The sequence below is a fragment of the Oryctolagus cuniculus genome, chromosome 21 (assembly GCF_051225735.1).
Source record: "Oryctolagus cuniculus isolate XC-2025 breed Fujian yellow rabbit chromosome 21, ASM5122573v1, whole genome shotgun sequence".
NCBI lineage: Eukaryota > Metazoa > Chordata > Mammalia > Lagomorpha > Leporidae > Oryctolagus > Oryctolagus cuniculus.
Window position 1 is genome coordinate 20322918 of NC_142887.1, and position 16049 is coordinate 20338966.

At 57.3% G+C, this 16049-nt stretch overlaps 1 protein-coding gene across 11 annotated transcripts in view; it reads right to left on the reverse strand.

Moving 5' to 3' along the window:
- Nucleotides 1-1437: 1437 nt before the first annotated feature.
- The window catches only part of PXN (paxillin), a 51037-nt gene continuing 36425 nt past the window's right edge, over nucleotides 1438-16049 (reverse strand). Inside the window, exons 2-16 of one of the 11 annotated variants that reach the window (XR_016227244.1) lie at nucleotides 13150-13376; nucleotides 12750-12865; nucleotides 12224-12360; nucleotides 11908-12109; nucleotides 10964-11099; nucleotides 8784-9407; nucleotides 8541-8675; nucleotides 7345-7583; nucleotides 6773-7081; nucleotides 6014-6115; nucleotides 5593-5763; nucleotides 5301-5474; nucleotides 4693-4774; nucleotides 4433-4581; nucleotides 1438-3657 (exon numbers count right to left, since the gene is read on the reverse strand). Coding sequence is in view for 10 of the 11 variants with exons in the window: in XM_051826855.3 (XP_051682815.3) it covers nucleotides 3391-3657; nucleotides 4433-4581; nucleotides 4693-4774; nucleotides 5301-5474; nucleotides 5593-5763; nucleotides 6014-6115; nucleotides 6773-7081; nucleotides 7317-7583; nucleotides 8541-9407; nucleotides 10964-11099; nucleotides 11908-12109; nucleotides 12224-12360; nucleotides 12750-12865; nucleotides 13150-13376 (3206 nt within the window). In the remaining variant the exon portion in view is untranslated. Of the gene's footprint in view, nucleotides 3658-4432; nucleotides 4582-4692; nucleotides 4775-5300; nucleotides 5475-5592; nucleotides 5764-6013; nucleotides 6116-6699; nucleotides 7082-7316; nucleotides 7584-7746; nucleotides 7823-8540; nucleotides 9408-10963; nucleotides 11100-11907; nucleotides 12110-12223; nucleotides 12361-12749; nucleotides 12866-13149; nucleotides 13377-13639; nucleotides 13708-16049 lie in introns of those variants that run through there. The other 10 variants (XM_070065990.2, XM_070065993.2, XM_017349575.4 and 7 more) reach the window with 10 other exon arrangements.

Sequence of the window (16049 nt, forward strand, 5' to 3'; positions counted from 1 at the left end):
CTTATCCATGGAAAAATTCAGAGAGGGGTTGAATGATTCGCCCAATTCTCACCCAGCAGATACTGGTTTCAGAAATGCAATCTAGGATTACAGGATCCCTTTCAAACTCTATCTCCTTCTCAAAGTGCTTCTCCAAGTCTGTTCCTTTCCAAGGACATCCTGGCTTTGATGAAACAAATAAGTAACATCTCCAATGGTAACACCAATGTAACAGTTTATCATGAAGTTATTTGAAAATGACACAGATACATATTCAGTGACATGGGAAAATATCCATAGAACACAGTGGTGTGAAAAAGCACATTTACAAGTGTAGCATAAACCTACTGAATCCAGGGGCCACCGCTGTGGTATAGCGGGTAAAGCTGCCACCTGCAGTGCCAGCATCCCATATGGGCACTGGTTCGAGACCCGGCTGTTACACTTCCAATACAGCTCTCTGCCATGGCCTGGGAAAGCAGCAGCAGATGGCCCAAGACCTTGGGCCCCTGCACCCACGTGGGAGACCTGGAAGAAGCTCCTGGCTCCTGGCTTTGGATCAGCCCAGCTCCAGCCATTGTAGCCATTTGGGGAGTAAACCAGCAGATGGAAGACTTTCTTACTTTCTTTCTGTTTCTCTCTGTAACTCTGCCTTTCAAATGAATAAATAAATCTTAAAAAAAAAAAAAAAAAAAAAAAACCTCCAGGAGGAAGGATTAAAAAAAATTGAATCCAACATAGACTTAACCAAGTCATTATCTTTGGTTGAATCAAAGGTCGTTTTCACTTCTAAGCTCACTGTGAAGAGGCCAGGGTTCAGATTCCCACTCAACGTGCTCCTCTTGCGGAGCCTTCCAGACGAGAGGAAACTGAGGTCCCGGCTTGATGTGGAACACAGCTGTACAGCCAGATCCAGGGGCTTTGAATATGACAATATAACAAAGGGGAGACACGCACCACCAGGACATGACCACCAGGAGGCAGTAGAGACCCACCCCAACTGTGAGACCGCACCTTCCACTCGCCAGCGGCTCCTGTCGAGGGTCCTCCAGGCCAGGGGTGGGCATGTTAGCTGCACACAGGGAGTGTGCAGAGCCGAGGTCTGGGATCACAGCCTGGTCCTGGCTCTGCTCTCGCACAGCAGGCTGCCTGTGCTTGTCAGCTCTCTTGGGAATTCTTTCAGCTGGTCACTCGCAGGTCTAGGTAAAGATGCCCTCAGGGAACCTAGTGAAAGCACCTATGGGTGGGGCCTGCTCCTATAACTGCTCCCCAGCCTCCTGTCACCATCTTCCCAGGAGACAGCAAAACTCTCACAGGGGCCAGGAAAGACCTGTGACATCCCCAGGGCTTCTGGCTTCAGATAAGGGAATGTCAATTATTTACCGGCAATCTGGTGGTCCTTGGCTCTGGGGAGGGTTTGGTCTCTGCTGGGGCCCCAAGAAATGGCACTTACACAGGTTGAAAATAATGGCAAACTTTATTGGCATACATCACAAGAATTGAAATGGGAAAAGCCAGATTAGAAGTTTACACAGGATAAAAAGATTGAAGTCAAATCATCAGGTAACCATTGACTCGGGGTGGGGGGGATAGAGCACAGAAGCCCCAGCCCCTCTCGGGGAAGGGCCCAGGATGGGTCACTGTAAACAGAGCGTAAGGCCCGCGGGTGGAAGTGGAGACAGCCGACCTTTGGGGGAACCAAGCTCACCTCCCCACACCTCGGCCACAAAGGAGGCAGTGTCTCCCGAGACCCCCGTGCACTCAGCCTCTGCTCGAGACTCATGGTTTGGTCTGCATCTCCCCACTGTAGACCCTCCGGGGTCTCTTTCCTTTGACCAAGAAGCCTGGGCCTGGCTGCTCCTGCTTCAGCTGTGGGAAGGACAGCTCTGGGGGCTTTCTGTGCCTCCAGTGGGGTCCTTTCCCTCTGCCCCAAATCCCATCAGGCCCCTGTGCAACAACTACCTGGGACCTGCTCCTCAGACCGACCAGCTGAGAGCCGGCCTCACCTGTAAAAGGGGAGAAACCCCTACCCAGACTCCAGGGAGGGAAGCCCCAGTGGAACCAAGACCCAAGAGAGCCTTGTGATCTTTAAAGTCAAAATCAGACTCCAGCTCTGCTGAGGACGCACAAGAGCCCAGAGGTGGTGAGGGGGCCGGGAGTGACTGCTGGGGGTTCTCCTTGCGGCCACAGCATCCATGGGGGAGCGGATGCTCCTCGCGGCTTACTCGCACAGGGAGCAGCCCACCAGGGTGTGCCTCCCTTCCCTTCCCCCAGGAATAGGACAGATGAGGTTCAGAAGTTCAGGTCCCAAAGGGCCAGGCACCCTGAGGCCAGCTTTAGCCAAGAGCTCACTGGCCCGGGCAGTTACAGAAAGGGTTTCAAAATACAGCAGTTTATAAAACAGTCCTGGTGAGCTGTGAAGGCAAAGAAGGGGAGGTGCAGAGCTGCTCCCAAGTTCACCTGCTTGTGCTAAGAAAAAATAAAATACAAACTGCTTCCCCACCCCAAGCCCTCAGTACAAAGCAAACTCCCAATCCAGAGCCCCGGTGCCGACGGGCCCAGTGGCGGTGGACAAGGAGGAGACTACAAAAGGGAACATCTTTAAAATCTCTTCAAAATCATTTTGTATAGAGAAGTAAAAGCAACTCGGGAGATTAAGAATTCAAACCTCAGTGTAGAAATCTATCAAAGTCGGCAGATACAGTGTCCAGGACTGCCGGTGCTCCCACCTCACGCCGGCCGTCCCAGGACAGAGGGAGTGGCTATAAAATGTTATTATTGCTGGACAGGCCTTTCTCAGTAGGACCAGAGCAGTTACAAAAGGGCACAGGGAGGTGGGGAGCAGTCACCCCGGCCTGGGGAGACAGAAGGGCGGGAAGGACACGAGGAACCTCCCGTGGCTCCGTGGGCGCTTCCAGCCCTGGAGGGATGGATCGATGCTGGCATTGTCTGGAGAGAGCTGGGGATCCCCCAACACTCTCACCAGGATAGTCAGGTTGGGGTGAGGGGCAGACAAGGATAAAGAGATGCCCCATCTGACCCTGCCTGCCACCCCCTGCTCCAACTCCACTACCAAAATACAAGTAAGAGATGGCTCCAGTGTGGGGTGCTGGCCTAGCCAGGCCGGTCCATGGGGACGGCATGTGGTGTAGGATGGGCCCCAACCTCCACCTCCGGGAGGGGTGCAGGGTGGGCACCTGGGGAGCTCCACAGGAGGAAGAAGGAGGCCCAGAGGTCCCGGCAGGGGCAAGGAGAGGCAGGCAGGCGCCCTCCTGGCTCCTCCCATCCTGCCCCAGCTGAGGATGAGCGTTCCAGTTCCAGTCACGGTCGTTCGCCCCTCACCCCTGGGCGAGGTCTCTGGGTCACAGTAGCAGTCGGGGATGCTGGGCTGGGGGCGATGGCCAGGCGGGCCTAGCAGAAGAGCTTGAGGAAGCAGTTCTGACAGTAGGGCTTGTCGTTCTGCTCCTTGAAGGTGCCCTTGTTGAGCTGCTTGAGGCAGAAGGCACAGACGAAGTGCTCGGGGTGGAACTTCTTGGCCATGGCGGTGATGCAGCGGCCCGTGATGGGCTTCTGGCAGCCGGAGCACAGCGAGCCGCGCCGCTCGTGGTAGTGCACCTCACAGTACGGCTGCCCGTCGTGCTCAAAGAAGCTGCCGTTGACAAACGGCGTGAAGCACTCCTGCCAGGCAGAAGACAGGGGCGGGGGCTCAGGGGCTGTCCATCCTGGCTGGGGCCCTGGCCGGCAGGACAGGGGCAAGAGACGGTCCTGGCTGTCCCACTCGCAGTGACTCCCACTTGCTAATCAGCCCCTGGGTGCCGAGTGCTGTGCTATGTGCTCATTTAGTTCTTCCAACACAGATGGCAACTGAGGCGTACCAGTGAGGTTGCCCTGGGTCACCCGGCTCCTGAACTGCACAGCCTGGGCTCACATGTGAGTCTGACTTCTGGGCACCTACCCAGGTGGCTGTGACAGTGCTCCCGGAATCCCTGACACTGAAAACAAGGGTCTGTACTCAGCTCCCGCTGCTAGATTTGCACTTGGAGATTTGCATCCATGTTTAGGACTAAAAAGTTCTGAGAAGTCCCGCACGGAACAGTGTTTCCCCAGCGAACCCAGTCCAGAGAGCCCGCTGCAGAGTCTGTGGGCTTCACTGCCCACCAAGATGCACTTTGCAAACTGCCTGCCCAATACCTACGCTGTCTCACACGACTCACACTCGGGCCCAGGCCCTCGGCACTGGACTACGACAGATGACATGTCTGCCTGGCTCCTAGTCTGTCTCAGCATCAGTACGAGCCCTGCTCAGGACCTGCTGGACTTGGGGAATGTACCTCCTGCTGGTCACCTCTCGGGGGCCTCCACACTGGACGCGAAGAGTACCACAAGGGAGACGCTTCTCCCGCACTGACTGCTCCAGCCCTCCCCCAACCCAGACGCAGAGGAGGCTCCTTACCCGGCACACAAAGCACTCGGGGTGCCACAGGGTGTTGAGGGCCGAGATGTAGTTCTCCAGGATGGCCCGGGCGCAGCCGCCGCACTTGGGCGCAAACATGTCGAAGTAATCCTTCCGGCAGTAGGCCTTGCCGTCTTTCTCGTGGAACCCTGAGCAAAGGGAGTTCAGGGGCAGAGTGAGGGCCTACAACCTCAGCAGGGCCTCCCAGCCCTGCCTCCCAGCCCGCCCCCAGGAGCTTGAGTCAGCCCACCGGTCAGTACCTTCAGGACCAAAGAAAGCTCCACACTGGGCACAGAAGAAGTGCTCAGGGTGCCACGTCCGGTCAAGGGCTGTCACCACTTTCTGTGAAAGCAAAGTGTGGGGTCATGGCCAAGACTCACAGGCAGGCTGTCCTCCCCACCCCTCCCCAGGCTCACAGCCAAGGAAAGAGAAAAGCACTCTCAAGACCAGGGCCTCTCCCAACAGCTATGCATATCATGAAACCCTCAGATTCACTGGAGGATACAACATGCTAGACTCTCTCGCCTTTACTCTTCACATGGGGTCGAGAGCATAGGTTCCATGTGACTCCAGTTTTCTAAGAGAAGGAACACGGGCTCAGAGAGGCTGGCACTTCCCTAACATCACACAGCAGGAGGGTGAGACAGCCAGCATTTGACTCCATCTATCTGTGGACCGGGCCCTCTGACTCCCAACCCGCTGCTTCCCGGCAGTGAGACTTCGGCATGGGACATGACCGCTTCAAGCCTCCCAAGGCAGCACCTGCACCCTCCGAGAGCTACCACGCAGATGGAAGAGCCAGTGTGGGAGCAGGGCCTGCACTACGGATGCCACCGCTGTCCCTGGGTGCTGCAGGGCGGGCACTCACATCCAGGATGGGCCCGTTGCAGTAGTAGCAGCGTGGGGAGAAGAGGTTGTGATAGTCCTTTTCACAGTAGGGCTGTCCGTCCCGCTCAAAGAAGTTCCGGGATCCGATCTCCTCCTGGCAGTGAGTGCAGACGAAGTGCTCGGGGTGCCACGTCTTCCCCATGGCGGTCACAACCTGAGGAGGAAGACAGAAGGTGGCTTAGGGCTGTGGCCTACCACGGAGCCCACCACCCAGAGGGGCAAAAGTCCCCGGCCTACTGCCCACTCCCTCCTCTTTCTCTCCCCGTCATCACCTGCCCGGCAATAGGCTTCTTGCAGGCCCCGCAGACCCCTTTGGCAACTGTGGCAACGCCCAGCTTGTTCAAGTCAGACTGCAGGCTCCCCAGCATGCTGTCCAGCTGGCTCCCGGGCTTTGGGGGTCCCCCAGGGGGTGAGCTGCTCCCCGTCTTTCCCTGGGCCATGAACTGTGGAAACAGGGACAAGTCAGGACTTCTGAGGCTTGGGGTAGCCCATTTCGTTTACCAGATGAGTGACTATAGCAAAAAGGACTTGACTCTGGGGGACTGGAGAGCCTTCCCTTAAGGCAGGAATGACATTGGCAGGGCATCCTAATGGTTGGGGGGCTCCCAGAAGTCAAAGGGCTGATGGCACCAGGCTGCACCGTCCAGGGGAATACAACAAGCAGAAAACTGAGTGCCCAGCCCTGTCACTGACCCCTCCCTCGTCTTGCCCTTCCGGACTGCTCTGCCGGCCGTTCGGAGGCCAACTGGCCGCCCAGCACAGCTCTCCGTCCACTCTTTGTTCCAGGCCTTGGATCTTAGATAGGGGAGGAGATAAGAAGAAATTTAATTAAACAGGAAAGAACAGGACCTTGTCATTGGGCTGTTGCACACGAGGGGATTCAGGATAGGTAAGAAGATGTTTCCCCCACTGGCAGAACTAAAACCAGGAGGAAAGATCTAGAGTGAAACAGCCCCGAGAGAGAGAGAGAGAGAGAGAGACAGACAGACAGACAGACAGACAGACCGACCAACCCAGGGCGAGATGCAGTCAGGGAGGGAGGTAAAGCCCACCGCAGGCCTGGGACCCCCAGAAGGGGAGGTGAGTGGAGTCAGTAAAGTCAGCAAGTACTGGGCTGCCAGGGGAGAGCGTGAGTTTCTGATTTCCTTTCTGGGAGCCTCTCAGATGACAGCCTGACGCAGGTCCCAGACAGTGGGGGAAGGGCAGGCAGAGGGGAGGCCCCACTAAAGCAAGGGGGCAGCTGGATTCCCAAGGGCTGGGGCCTGGACATCAGATTCAATGGGGTCCAGGGTCAAGTCCTAAGGGACTCTGGCTACTTCATCAGGGCTGTGGGCTCAGAGACAATGTCTGTGTGTGTGTTTCTGTGTGTGTACATTGAGTGGGGGCATAGCCCAGGCATCAGGACAAGGGACAAACAGGTACACCTGGAGCTGGGGACCCCGGGAGGCCTGCCTGCATCGGGGGGAAGAGCGGGTCCTCATCGGTCTGGCAGCCCACGGACCTCACACTGTGAGGTGCAGGCGTGGGGGGGCTGGGGCCCTGCACATCGCCCTGGGGCTCTGCCCTTGCACTCTGGACCCCAGGAGAACCATAGGTACAGGCGGAGAGCCCCAGAGGGGAAGGAGGAGGCAGGCTGGGCAGGGGAGAAGAGCTGCAGGCCGAGGTGTCTTGGTGATGCTGGTGCAAAGGGACAGAAGGAGGAGAAGCCAGGACAGAGGTGGTTCTTCTCAGGGGGATGGGAGAGCCAGGAGGGAAGACAACCTAGGAAGGAGAAAGAAGGGAGAGATGAGGAAGAGGGAAGCAGCTCGGCGAGCACAGGGGGCAGAAAGGTGACGTCCCCAGGCTCTCCCTGGCCCTTCCCACTCTCGCACCACCGTACAAGGCCGCATGATGCAGGAGCCCGCCCTAGTCACCCCCAGTGTCCCTTCCAGCCAGCACTGGGGCTGGGGAACACTGCCGCCCCAGCCTGGTCTAGCCCTCAGCATCTCCTGGCTACCTTCTCTACAAGCTGCCCCCCAGCCTGCCTCCCGCGTGGCTGCACGGTGATGACGATGCCCTCAGTCAGCCAGTCCTGGGCGGGGGCCCCTGCTGCCTCCTCTGCCTCCGGCTGGATGCCCAGCCGACCCTGCAGCTCTGCGATGAGACGCTCCTGGGATGGGGTCCTGCTCAGGGTCGCAGGGTCCAGCCGGCGGCGAGGGGAAGGCTCCCGGGACATGGGGTGTGCGTGGCCTGTCTCCCGGCTCCTCCTGATCACAGAACGGATCTGGGGGGGAAGGGAAGCTGTCACAGTCCCACTCTGGGCTTGGGCACAGCGCTGCTCAGCCCACACTCAGGCACCAAGGGAGAAGGGCAAGGAAGAGCTAAGCTGAGCAGGTGGAGGCAGAGAGCGGCCAAACTGGCCCAGGAGCTCAGGCTACAAGAGATACCTCTGGCCCAGCATTCATCGCCAAGTCAGCTCCCAGCCCCAGGAAACTTAACTTCCAGGGGTCTCAGCTTCTGCATCTGTAAAATGGGGTAACAGTTATCTTCTTGGCTTTCCTCACAAGGTTATTCCAAGAATTACCACAGAGGATAATAGGTAGGTGCTCTAGACAGGACAACAGAATTCTCCCTTGCTTGTATTATAACCTACTTGTTCACACTGTTTTTTCTTTTCTGTTGCTTTGCTTATGTTAAAGGCATAAAGTTTTGATCAAGCAAAAACCAAGCAATAACATCAGATGTGGCTTACTGAGGAGCCAAGTGCTGTGCCCTAAAAATTTTCCAGAAAATCATCTCATTTAATCTTCTAGACAACCTTGGAGGAAAATGGGCCATTACTACCCCAGTTTAAAGATGGGAAAACTGAGGCTGGGAAGGTTCTCCAAGATCACACAGGTAGCAAGTGCTGGAGGTGTGGCTTGTGTCTGGTTCCAAAATCCATGCTTTGAACCATTCATTTCACACACAGACTGTGCTAGGCAGCTCATCTCGAGGGAAAAGGCTTCAAGAAGCAGGAGATGGGTGGTCACAGAGAGAACACTAGGGTCCAGGGAGCTCTGCGGGCCCCAGAGGAACCACTGCCAAGTGCTGGTCATCAGGGTTGCAGGCCATGGTTATCGGAGCATTTTCTGTCCAAGCAGACGTGGGCGGAGTGAGAGGCTGCATGCAGTTAGCAAGGAGTGGCCTACACTCAACCCGCACGGGGCCATGCCTAGCAGCTGTGCGAGCTGGCGCCTGCCTGGCCAGAGGTGGAAATCCTCCCCGTGGCGCTGGGTGTGCCCAGGACCGTGGCGTGTGGAAGCTCCGATTGATCCTTCCTGGCCTCAGCAGTCTCTCCAGTGGTGCCCTTTGGGATCCTTGGGGTCTCAGGTTCCTGGGATGGTCCAACCAGGCTTACCCACTTGGGCACCTTGCCACCCAACTGCTCCTCGTCGACAGGGGGAGGGCAGCTGCTCCCCAGCCCCCTGGGTTGTGTCCTCACCCTCTGCTTCTGTTGGCCACACTCCTCTGTGAGACTCCAGGTGTCTGGGAAGATGGCCTGTCGGTCCATGGCCACAACAGCTGGCTCAGTTACTTCCTGGAAGCTGCAAGCAGCTCCGCGGGTGGTCTTGGGCCTAGACATCTCCAAAGCCCATGGCCACACCCCACTGGCATCCATGGCCTTCTCTGGACACACAGGGTTAGCCAGTGGCCCCCGGGGGTCTCCAAACTCCAGGGAATCTGCACTCCTAGCAGTGGGTGGAGTGTGGCAGGACAGAGCCCCACAGAGCTCATGTGTGGGTTTCAATAGGTCCCTCCTGACTCGAACTTGGCTCTCGGCACCAAACGGCCCCAGGGATCCCTCTGCAGAGGGAGGCCTTGAGTTGGGGGAATCAGGAGTTACCCCAAGGCCAGCCAAATCAAGCCAGCTGGGAGCCCCAGAAGGCAGATGGCCCCGACCGTGTTGCTCAGTGCAGAGGACCTCCTGGGTGTGGTCCTGGCCTGGGAAGGAGGATCTGGAGGCAGATGGCACAGGAAGAGGAGAAGGAGTAGGGGGAAGGGTATGGTGTGAGGACGGAGCTGAGCTGGGCCCCAGGGAGCTCAGGGCCACAGTGGAGGAGCTGGTCTGCAGGAAGAGGAAGACAAAGGCAGAGGGGCGAGGAGAGAGAAAGGGGGAGAAGTGAGGCAGGATGTTCCCAGCAAGGGGCGGGCTCGGCCTTAGGCTCTGAGAGCCACCATTTACACTGACCCAGGTGGCTGCAAAGCTGAAGCCTGGGGACTGACCCCTGAAGAACAGCCAGACCCCAAAAGAGGCCTTTCTGGGCTTCCCATCCATGGGCCTCATGAAACCCAAGTAACAGAAAGCAGCCACTAAGCCACACTTGCGGGCGCTCTCGGTAGGTAAGGGAGAAGAGCCTAAGGTGAGGTGGACAAGAGTGTAACAGTTCAAGTTCCGGCTGCTCCACTTCCTACCCAGCTCCCTCCTAATGAGACAAGGAAAGCAGAAGAAGATGGTCCAAGTACTTGGGCCTCTGTAACCCACGTGGGAGATCTGGATGGAGTTCTGGGTCCCCAGCTACCCCAGCCATTGCAGCCATTTGGGGAATGAACTAGTGGATGGAAGATCTCTGTGTGTCCCTTTGTCACTGTTTTTCAAATAAATAAATCTTAAAAAAATAATAATAATCCAGAAAGCAGCTATAGCCTTTACAGCCCTAGGCCAATGCCTAAATCCAATTTACTTGCTTCTGACTGCGGCTGCCCAGAACCGCTGGCTTAGAGCTGGAGCCTCAGCACTAAGGTCGTGAGCCCAGGCTCCACCTCCTACTCTCAGCCACTGTCCCGCCCACCGTGAACCCCAAGCCGAAGGGAGGCATCAGGGCCGAGAATGCACCGCTGCTCGCTGCCTTTCTCATGTTCCCCAGGTCGTGCCTCAGAGTCTCCAGCTGACCACGTGGAAGGGTAGAGTCAGCAACTGCAGGAGAGGCCTGTCAATATCAATCCCCACCAAGGCTCCACATGCTCTAAATAAAACATCACAGCCTGGCAGGCCCAGAAAGGCCCGCAAGGCGGGGGGAAGGGGCACCTCAGGCAGGGCTGGCCCACTGAGTGGCCTGACCGGTTAGGTTTCCCACACAGTGCGCCTGTGGGAATGCTGAGGAAGAGGGAGAAAGGCTGGAGGCAATCTAGTGAGGGAGGCCAGAGGCAGAAAGAAAGATGTGTTGAAGACGGCCAGCGGCCAGCGTGGGAGGAGATGGGACTCTAGGGCCAGTGACCTCTCAGACACGGGCTCCCATGGCCTAGCAGAGCACACCCTCCCCCACCAAACAGCCACCAACAACAGGGCCCTTTGTCCAGAATCCCAGCCTCCTGATCCCCTGGACCTGGGTGCCTGGGAGTGCATAGGGAGGAAGGAATGTCCCAGCTGAGTGCTTCTCTGCCTTCACTGTCGGCCACAGCCACTCACAGCCACTCCAACCCCCCCCCCCCCCCCAACAACACACACAGACTGGCCTGGCCTCCCTGCCCTGCATCCTGGAATCCTGGCAAGGCCAGGGCATTGCAGGGGCCCCGGCTCAGGGACGAGGCACCTGAACACTGAGGCACTCTCATCCTGAGGTAAGGGAGAAGATTGGGGGGAGGGCAGTTTAGGGCAGGAAGGTGGAGGGGTCCACTTGGCACCTTAAAATCCGACAAGGAGGCCATCAGCTCGTCCAGCTCCCTGGTGGCAGAGGAGGCCGAGATGCGTGTCTGCTGCTGGCTGGACGTGACTCGCTGCGGGCTGCTCATCTCCCCCTGGTTCACAGTGATGGCAGGGCTGCAGGGCAGGCATGGCATCAGTGAGGGACCGAGCCCAGCCACAGGCTTCACAGGAGCTCAGCCCAACACCTGAGCTCGGGCACTGGGGTCCTGCTGCCTCCAACCCTGGGGAAGCCCACGCTGCCTAATCTTCCCTGGAGACTCATCACTGGGAAGGGGCTGTAAGCCAAGGGGCCAGCACCCCAAGAAGAGCTGACTTGGGAGAAAGGACAGAGGTTTCAATGGCCCCTTTCCCAGGAATCCTCCTCCGGCCTCCTGGCCCAGGTGAGAGCTCACCTGTCAAACAGCCCAAGCACCCTATGTGTGTCCTCCTCCACGTTGCGTGCAGGTGTGAGACTGTTACAGCAACACAACAGCTCCAGTGAGAGCTGGACTTCACTAAGCACTGCGTGTGCACCGGGTGCCATGAGCCAGAAACCAAGCTCTTTCCATGTGATGTAGTCTCACCCCTACTGGGAAGATGGTCTTATCCCCATAATCCCATTTCCCCAGACCCCATAACTAAGACTTTAGAGTTTGGCAGAGTCAAGATTTGAACACCATTACATGGCTCCAAAGGCTGTGCTAACCACCAATGAGTTATCGGCAACCAGGTCTGTCTTTTTCCAACTGACAGTGGCTGGCTGAAGGCAGGGATGGTGTCTGTGTGGATCTATACTATACTACACTATATACTTCTATACTAAAAGATAGGCATTTGCAGGAATGGGTGACAGCAGGGCTAAGATGATGGACACTGGAGGCCATGGACTGTCAAGGCAAGACCCTCCCCTCCCCAGGCTGGGCAGAGCCCCATGAACACTCACACGGGGCTGGGCACGGAGCTCTCCAGTTCATCCAAGAGGCTCTCCACACTGGGCCTCACATCCTCCAGGCCCCGGTTCCCATTCCGTTTAGGTTTTTCCTTTGTCATCGGCCCGGCTTTGCCCCCCAGAGGGCTGTTGTTCTCCGGGATGCCATAGTGGGGACTCAGGGCCCCGGGCAATGGAGGGCTGGAGTTGGTCTCATCTTGAGGAGAGAGAAAGAAAAAGACCACTTAGTCCCAGAGCCCTCTGGGGATACAGAAGCTAACAGGTGGGCTGTAGGGTCTGACAGACCCCTGCCCCGGGGCCCCAGTCCTACCTGCAGGAAAGCCTGGGGGGTTATGCTGCACAGCATTCAGTTCCAGCAGCAAGCGGTCAAGTTCAGAAAGGTTGCTGCCCAAGGAGGAGCTCATCACAGTGGGTGAAGGCTCAGCCGACTTCTGCTTGTTGGGGAAGCTTTGGGAAGCAAAGACAAGACAGTGACAGATACACCGTGGCCTTGCACTGGCTTGAAGGTCCCCAAATTCTCAAGGAGAATAAGGGAGGAAGTAAAGTCTCCCCCACCAAGAGGACAGAGGATAGGGAAGGGATGTGGTAAGAAGAGAGGAGGAAGGAAGTCTTGCTCCAGTTCCTCCACTACTCCAGTTCCTGCCTGGGCAGGACACAGAGATGGCAGTGACAAGGTAGACAGGCCAGGCAACAGGCGCATGAGCTGGCCAGGAGCCTTAAGGCCATCTGCGGGTTTAACCAATGCCCTGGAGGCAAAACCCTGGGAGGCCAGCACTGGCCAGGGACCTGAGTTCCAGAGCCGGAGGAGAGGTGCTGGGGAGGGGCTGAGGCTGTACCTGTAGACGTGTTCCTCTTCACCTACTCGAGAACACGGGGAACCAACGCCGTCCTGGGGGTTGGAGGCACCAGAAGTTTTGGCACTGGAGCCGTACACGGGCGATGGGGATGGCGGCTGCAGGAACAAGAATGCTCAGAGGGGACAGGAGCAGCCCGAGTCACTCCCAGGAAGCTCCTGCTCTCAGCAGTCTCACCAGGGAATTTCCACAGTCTGACTGGGATACTGGTGATTAATACTTGGTCACTGCCCCCTTCACGTGGTGGGTGGGAAGAGCAGCATCTGGTTGGCGACAGCCTGGTGCTGATCCTACTCCTCCATGGGCACCCCACACCCTTGCCAAACAAACTCCTGTTGCCCCCAGACCCCAGGAGGCTTCCTGGCCCCTGGCCCCACCTTACCTGCTGGTGGATGAATCGGGAGCCGCTGGGCTGCCACTGGTCTAAGGGGTCAAGGACTGCACCATTGAGGGCCTCGCTGGACGGGGGTGGGGGGACAGGGGGCGGCACAGCAATCTCCTGGTAGGTATGGTTTCCAGTTGGGTAGGAGTAAGGGGGCTCCTCGGACAGGAACACAGGCCGTTTGGAGATGTGGGAGGTGGTAGACTCCAAGTCTGCTAGCAGGGCGTCTGCAGAGAAAGCACAGGAAGCAGGTAAGAGCCGAGGATCCTGGGAACTCTGCTGGCAGTGCCCCGCCTGCCCGCGCCACAGGAGTTAATGTCTTCTGAGCACCTGCCCCACCCAGGAGAGAAATGACCGGCCTCAGGACAGGAAACTGCCAGCCCAGCCCAGCCCCGACAAGAATGGCTCCCAAAGCTGACCTCTTCTCTGCAGCCCAAGACAGGAGGCGCTGGGAGGCTTACCTCTGGGCTGCCCCTTGGAACTTGCCTACCTCCGGGTGGCAGGCGCCTGGCCCCCTGCTCCCTCCCGACACGGCTGTGCAGCTGGCTGGCGTGAGTGAGAAATGCCTGCCTGGAACTCTGACTCCTCAGGGCACGGAGGAGAGAGTGGGAGGGAGGGGCCCCACGTCATGGGGAGGGGACGGGCAGTGCCAGGCCCTTACTTAGCTTCCAAGAATTCACACTTTCTCAGCCCTGGGACCGGAGGGAACACCTGGGGTGGGACCTGCCATCCTGAGCAGGTGGGAGCACAACCCGAGGCTGCGGGCTCTTTGCTAGGTTCCAGGCTATGGAGTGAGGTGTGTGGGGAGGTAGGGGCTGGAATATGGCTGGCATAGTGGCCAGGGGCAAGACTGCTCTGCTCGCTGTTTCTGCTGCAGCCTGGCAAGCAGCCCGGCCCCACAGGCTCGTAGGCTCCTATTCTGCTTTTAACAGCAGCAAGGGAACGGAACTGGCCCTCGAGTGTAAGCTTCCATTACCCAGGCAGCCAGCAGCCAAGTAGGGGCCCGGAGTTTCCCTAGATGGGTACAGCCAGAGGGCCCGGGTGGAACCATTGACCCCTCCCCCCTCCCTTCCTGGGACCCTCAACAGAACTACAGCGCTGACAGCCTGGCCCCAGATGCCACGCCCTCATTCCTGCCATGCTCCCAAACTTGCTCACTCGCAGCTCCCCACGATGTCCTGGCCTTTGGGATCGTAATCATCCAAAGAGGATGGCTATGTTTAGTACCATTCAAGGCATCATACGAAGCGCGTTGCATACGTGGTCTCAGTGCATCCTAACTGTGACCCACCCTTTAGAGAAGAGGAAGGTGGGCTTGGAGAGGAAGGGGACTTGCCCCAGGTAGCAAAGCCAGTGAGTGGCAGGACTTCTGTCTCCTTAAAAGCCCCGAACCCCCAAAACCCAGCCTGCAAGAGGCTATTGTGTCCCAAAGGTGATCCTGTATTTTAAAAGTTCAACTTCTTGAATGTTGGAGGTGCAAGCCTTAAAGCTGCTGGTCGGATCCTTCCTCATGGCCCACACCCTCACTCCCTGGAAGGAAGAGGGAGGCAAAGCCCCCACCCAGGCCTCCATTCACGGGGCCAGACCTTCTCCCAGCTGCCTGCCCTGATCCCTCCCGCCAGGCCTCCACACCTACCCCAGGCTCCTGGTCAGATGGTCAGAGGGAAAGCCTGTTCTGATCTCTGGAACCCAAGGTCCCGGTCTGACTTCCAAGGAAATTCCTGACTTCCGAGGAAGGTCGCTTCCTGCAGCACCCTCCCACTCCAGGTCCTGTGGCGGAGGTCTGGCTTCCTGCCTCCAGCAAACAGGAACCAGAGGGAGTTGATATGTGTCTAGGTAACTGCGGAAAAGGAACCAGTGTCCACAGCCAATCCCAGTGGCCCTTGCAGGGCCACACCTGCTGCTTGGTTTCACACAGCTTCCCTTTTCCCTCCGGGCCCAGCCCAGCAGGGGCGAGGTGCCCTCTTCTCCACTCTGGGTAGAGCCAGCTGGGAAAAACCACAGGAAATGCCCCCCAAAGCAGGCAACTAGCGCAATTCTGGAAGGGATGGCAGGAGCAGCAGCTAAGCCCGAATGCCTACCAGGTACTGCGAGCTTCCCCTGCACTACTGCATGCCTCCTTAGAATACCAGACAGACAGTAAAACTCAGATTCAGAGTCCTTCCCCACAGCCAAGGCCAGCTGCAGTAACCAAGCTGGGCTCTGAGCTCAGGCCTCTCTGGCTACCAACATTCAGTGAGACAAATGGTTAATCTTCCCTGCCCACTCCATCGGACAACCTCCGCCCTCACCCATGTGCGAGTCCAAGTTTGGCTGATTGGCTGACAGACTGGATTCTATTTTATGACTGCAATTTGTTTTTTAATTTTTAATTTACTGGGGCTAGCACTGTGGCATAGCAGGTAAAAGCTGCTGCCAGCTATGCCAGCATCCCAGCTGCTCCATTTCCTATCCAGCTCCCTACTAACGTGCCTGGGAAAGCAGTGGAACATGGCTCAGATCCTTGGGTCCCTGCACCCATGTGGGAGACCTGGAAGAAGCTCCTGGCTCCTGGCTTCAGCCTGGCCGAGGCATGACTATTGCAGCCATTTAGGGAGTGAAACAGCAGATGGAAGAATATATCACTCGCTCTCACACTCTTGCTCACTCTCTCTCTGCCTCTCCTCTCCTCTGTAACTCTTTCAAAGAAATAAATAAATCAATCCTAAAAACAAACAAACAAAAATCCAGAAAAAGATCTTCCTCCAAAGAGGACAGGGTAGGATCCAAAGCCTGAGTTTTCCTCCTAAATCTTTCTGGGTGGATTCTAGGCTAGACATGAAAAGGACAACCTTGAGGAGAAAAGTAAAGCAATAAAGTTAACAAGCATAGCATGGGTAGCTGTTAGGGATAAGACACAC